Source organism: Ictalurus punctatus, chromosome 12 (assembly GCF_001660625.3).
Source record: "Ictalurus punctatus breed USDA103 chromosome 12, Coco_2.0, whole genome shotgun sequence".
NCBI classification, from domain to species: domain Eukaryota; kingdom Metazoa; phylum Chordata; class Actinopteri; order Siluriformes; family Ictaluridae; genus Ictalurus; species Ictalurus punctatus.
In genome coordinates, this window is record NC_030427.2 from 26,305,783 (window position 1) to 26,311,782 (window position 6,000).

Below are 6,000 nucleotides of genomic sequence, written 5' to 3' on the forward strand. Positions count from 1 at the left end.
ACCTTCCAGCTCGTATGTTCCTACCATCAGCATTTAAAACAGCTTGGGTTCAATTTATTATCCTGGGTTTATTTCTGTAAGGTCATTTCAGGTTGCATTTCGCTTTAGAAAGAAATGTTTCCTAGCAGCCTGTGTGACAGAAATGTGGGTTTCTACCATCTTGGAGTAAAATCTAAAAACTAGACACCACCATAACACTACAGCTGAGGGTAAGACTTGTATTATGAAGAAGGGAAAAAAAGGAGTGTTGAGATATCTAACGTTGTCTTTTACATCCTGTACAGCCAATAAATTTGTATTTATTGCAGGTATTTACAATGTTTTAAAATGTCACAATATCTTTCCGCGGTGGAAATTAAGATCACTTTAGTTCCCTAAAAAAAAAAGAAGCACTCAGGTTAGTGAACTTCCTCAAACGTCCGGCAACGTCAATGTTGAGAGTGACGTAATGAAGTGAACTCTGATTCTTTTCAATGAATCGGATCGTTTGGTTCATCTCACCAACAAGAGCCGATTCATTCGGCTCCCAAATGGCTCGTTGCCATTTCCCCCCAACTAAACAAGTCAGAGTTTGCGATATATTAACCAGTGATTATTCCTCTGTGTCTGAGTATGACTGAATTCGTTCCATGTATTCTTACTCTACCTTCTGATCAATAAAAACGACCTTACTTTGCTTTACTGTTCCTGTGCTTCATTAAGAAGATTCACTCTTTATTAAGGACGATTCACATCCTCGCTAATAAACAACTCGAGTTTTAAAAGGTTTCCAACGAAGCATTGCTTTTTTTTTTTTGTACTTCTACAAAATAAATAAGATCGCCTCATATATTCGATTCACCTAAACGAACCAGATCAAAGAGCCGACACGTCACTGATCGTGAATCAACTCGTGTGAAGTTGGCAGCATTGGGGTTGTTTGCTTGCTAGGCTCCAGTTAGCCTTTCTCCTGACAAGACTGTAAACGATGTAGGCAGCTATACTAACAAGACTTGTCAATAATAATGACTTAATTTTGCATAGTTATATAGTTGACTAGTGAAATAATGAGTTAGGTAGTTAATATTTTAAATAATCTAGCTAATAAACATCGAACTGGTGAAGACACCAGACTGTAGGTAGGGGGAAAAAATCCGTCAACATTGGCTCATTAAGTGATTAATTATTGTCATTTATGTGTTCAGATAGTAGAAGAATTACACGTAAGTTAACCGACAAGGTATATTTATTCATTTTAACCTTTTATGTGTAGGTAATTTAGCTAACTAGCCGTATTGTTGGCTTTTTTGTATGTGTGTATGTGTGTGTGAACGGGTGTGTCCTAAATTAGTTTGAATCTCCTTTGGTTCTTGACAGCAAAGCACAGGTGTGGTGGAGGAGGTGAGCAGCAACACCTTTTATTTAACTGCACCTCATTCTTACACAACTCAAAATACGTTTACTGAAGCATTCAAGTCGAAACTGAAAGCTCTGCACCATGCTTATCTAACTTGCATATCATATAGAGATGTTGAAAGAGTTTAGGATTTAAGATTAGCTTCAGAAAATAAGGGTCTAACCTTAACTTGGGTCATTTGGAGACATTGGAGGAGAAAGGAAAGGAAAGCCATGCTGGCTGTTGTAGGACGAGTTTGGACATGGGTTAACCCAGCGAACTTGTATCGCCCTTGGGCGAGTAAACCCAAAAGTCTTCCGGTTGAGGGTCAGGAGAAAAGCAGGTGGAGTCTGGCAGGGTTAACCTCCTGGGTTTGGGGTGGAAGGAGAAAGCAAAGTGACCAAAAAACCCTGACCGAGGAATACTGGGAAGCTCAGGAGGAGATCGTCAAACCTTTAGAAGTAGAAGATCTGAACGCTGAAAGACTCGAGGCGCCTCCACCGCAAAGTCCTCCGCGATGGTGGAACCGGATAATCAGTCCCGTGTTTTATTTATGGCCGACGTCGTACAAGGTCCGTGGACTCGGTGAGAGGACGAGCACGTGGAACGACGGATCGTGGGATTCTGACACGAAAGACGGCGATTTTTCAGATTACGCCACCCCTCCTCCGTCTCCCGTCCCGCTGTCCCAGAGGTCGTCTACGTTCCGCTTCTTTGCTCAGTCGTGGTCCGGAGACGTTCTCCCAGAGCATTACGAGATTTGTTTCAATTTCCTTCGCCACCTCTTTGACCTGTTCGTAGTCGGCTTCCTGTTGACCGTCTCGCCCCCGGCCAAGTTCGTCCTGGATGTCCTGGGCGTCCAGGGTGCGCTCAAGCTTTGGCTCCACGGCATGGCCATGTTCCTGGTGTCCTCTGTAGGAATGGCCGGCCTGCTCTGGTTGGTTCAGGAGTACCTGCCTCAGTTCGCACTGGTGTATGGCATCGTCCAGGCGCTGGTCATTTCCGTCAGCGTGCGCCAGAGCGTGATTTTGGGGACGGGAGAAGACGGGAAAGAAGAAGAAGAGGACCGCGTGGAAGAAACAGAAGATACTTTGGCGCAGACTCAAAGCAGTAGCCCTGCCGGGAAAAGTGTGACAGTGTCTTGAAGACTGAAGGTCTTAGGGTAGGTGCTTCGCTTCAGATACGTTCACTGATTATTCATTCACACATTATATGCATTGTAAGCAATATACTGCGCTATTCAACGTGCTAGAACGTTCTAGTAAATATTCTAATCAACTAATCACCATTTTGGAGCTGCAAGGCAAACCCAAGTTTCGGTTCTTAAAGTCAACGTGAAGTCCCTTGAAACACGCAGCGTTATTCGAAGTGCTGATGTCATTTCCACCGAAACAGGAAGTTTGGGCGGGACATATCGTGTTGTTCCACCCCATTTTAATTATCCAATAGCGTTTAGCTTACCTCACAGCCCGGGCTACGCCGTACTTGACCGTTAGTACAATGGATGTTTATAACGTCGTGGGTGGGACTCTTCAGATTCTAGAGAGCATTTGATTGGACACAGGAGCTGAAGTGCAGAGTGATGTCATCGAAATCGCTGATCCGTATCGGTGATGGAGAGAGAATGTACATTTTGAATGCGCACAACTTCTAAATGTGAATTCTGTCATTGTTCTGAAAGACAGTTTCATTCGGTCTGCGCTGTGATAATCGAGCACAAATAAAGTTCAGTGCAAAAAACGGTGACGTGCCGTCATCCCATGGTTAAACACGTCGAGAGAAAATAGACTGACTAGCCAGACTGGAACATTTCTGACGAGCGGCGTAGCCGAAAAATTTGCCTGACGACTTGTTGACTTTTTTTGTCGTCGAGTGAACAAACAAGATGCGCTACGTTAGAAACTTTGCTAGAAACGGATAATAATCAGATACTTATGGTTTTCCCTTTCCCATAGTCTGTATTAACGCACTTAACTAGTGTCGTGGAAATTAGACGACACTCACAGACTCGTCCTCTCAGGTGAAAAGGTTTATTACGGAAGGATGAATACAGGATAGAAGAAAGCAGGATAGAATAATGAGAGCGCTCTGAGGCACTTGTGCCGAACATCTTATTTTTATATATATATATATATATATATAATATATATATATATATGAAGCGCAGGGCACGATAAACTTCTATGTACCGATAAGGAGTCGCTAGAGGAAGTTCAAACAGGCTTTGTTTCAAGGTCGAACCCTTAACAGAAAGCATATTTGTGCCTCTAAGCAGATAAACATTCTGTACTAATCTAAACGACATGTCATGACATGACCTTCTTAGGCGTTATCCTCTGATGAACAAGAACAAAACTATTCCAAAGTAAAAATGAACAATTTCCCTCACGCTAGCTAACTAGCACGTTTTAGACTCGTCAGTTTGGTTTCCCGGCAACCAAGGCAGCGCGTCCGAGCTTTAACACCCGGTGAGCCGTGAACCTGATTCACGATATTGCCATGTAGTTGATTTGATTTGCGAATTTGTTCATTCCAAGCTCCACCCAAGTTTTAACGCTCCTGCCCAGCTAAGCCCGTTTTCATCAAAAGACAGTTGTGGCTTGGCGGTTAAGGCTCTGGGTTACTGATCAGAAGGTTGGGGGTTCAAGCCCCAGCACTGCCAAGTTGCCCCTCTTGGGCCCTTGAGCAAGGCCCTGAACCCTCTCTGCTCCAGGGGCGCTGTATCATGTCTGACCCTGTGCTCTGACCCCAACTTCCTGACATGCTGGGGTATGCGAAGAAAAGAGCTGCACTGTACTGTAACGTATACGTGATAAATCAAGGCTTCTCCTTCTTCTAGTCCGTTGAAGACTTGTTTTTCTTAACGTTTTACCGTGCAGATCTCCCAGTGGTTCTCTTGAGTCCCTTAAGTGCTCCGTTTCCATGTAGTCCGGGCCAAACCAATTTGTCCAAGCGCTGTACTGTAGACGCGTATAGTTGGCGCATTAAAGGAAGCTACACTGTTGGACCGGTTTTCCGTTTTTGTCCGGTTGCTTGGTTTTAAAAAGGTTAACGCGGGTCTTTGTGTTACAGGCTGTGAAGGAGACACTACGAACTGACCACACGAGCAGAAAATCAGCACACGAGCCAAACGTCGGTGATGAAGTCGTTACGATCCTACCAGCACTCCTTTTTCCTTTTTTTTTTTTCTCTCTCTCCCTCTCAATTATACAGAGTTCCGTTCCCACCTTGACTGGAGAAGAGCCTAAACTTAAAGGAACGCTGATTCCATTTACTCCATTTTTGAACGGAAACAACCTTTTTTTATTTTGTCTTTTTTTTTTTTTTTTTTAAATTGAACACAATCTTCAGAGACCGTTGGTGCATTGGAGCAGAAGACGAATGTTTCATCAGCATTTTGGAAAGTTGCCAGTGAGATTTTTGAGTACAAAATGCACTGTAAAGGCACTTTTAACACGCACGGATGGCGAGAGAGCGGGAGAGACGACCCTGCTGTGATATTTACCACATCATTTTACTTCAGGAAGCCACACAGCTGATTGGTTTTAACCTCTGGAGAGAGCCGACAGAGATTTGACTTCATATCAGCAGCCGCTCTCCTTAACTTAATTTTATATATATATATATATATATATATATATATATATATATACACATACATACACACACTTTGCCCAGCTCTGAGGTTTAGCTAATCTCCATTTACAGTATTTGTATTTCACTACATTTGATATTCCGTGTGATTTCTACACGTACTTTCACAGCACATCCATAATCGTGTCGGGTTTTGTTTGTTGTTGTTGTTGTTTTTAAAGGGGTACTTGGGAACATTGTTTGGTCACTAAACCTAAATAAAGTGGGCTTGTTTTTGACGTTACGGTACACACTAGCCAAGACTTGGCCGCATTGTTCTATTTAATCCGTCGCGTTATTCTCATGAACATTTCCGCTATTATATATGACTTATTTAACGTGTCTGTTTATATCAGTGGAGTTTGCGTATTTGTCTCAGAGGTCAACCTTTTTGTTCGATGGCTGTTTTTTGAATATTTCCTACTCTGCATTTTGTTCTCGTACAACGTTTCGGACACGCGTGCCTCGGTATGGCCCATTAGGGTTTGTTTTATGTCTATGTTTCAGACTAACACTATCATTTGGATTGTTTTTATCTGTCACTTTACATCTTGTTGTTTTTCCTAACTCCTTTTCTATGACCGGTATTTCAGAGCATGATCAGTGGTAAGATGTTTGAATAATTAAAAAGAAAATGTCTACTAACATCTAGCATTGTTTGTTCAAGCACATCTTAAACGAAAAACGTTTTCCGTTCGTGTCGGTGCCTAGTTAATGCACTTTAAGATTAGTTTTTGTTTTGTTTTTTGTCAGTTTAATGCGTTTGCACTGTTCAGTAACGTGCAGGATCACTGTACAAGTCAGCTGTGTAGAAATCTGCTGTGTGAAACTAGGAACGATGCCTACGTCCTTTCTGAGAGAGGGAACATGAATAAATATGTGCGATGTAACTGAGGTCTTTCAGAGTTTTTAAAGAGTCGCTGATCGGCACATTGAGCCTGAAATATCTGCTGAAATAAATCTGTTTTGTTGTTTTTCCCCCCTGAAGCGTA

The 6,000-nt window shown here is 42.5% G+C and overlaps 1 protein-coding gene across 1 annotated transcript; it reads left to right on the forward strand.

Moving 5' to 3' along the window:
* The first annotated feature begins 891 nt into the window (after positions 1-891).
* On the forward strand, positions 892-6,000 carry c12h6orf47 (chromosome 12 C6orf47 homolog). The gene is made up of 3 exons (XM_017481438.3): positions 892-1,202; positions 1,331-2,537; positions 4,448-6,000. Exon 2 carries the CDS (start codon positions 1,609-1,611, stop codon positions 2,518-2,520), a length of 912 nt encoding a protein of 303 aa, XP_017336927.1. The 5' UTR covers positions 892-1,202; positions 1,331-1,608; the 3' UTR covers positions 2,521-2,537; positions 4,448-6,000.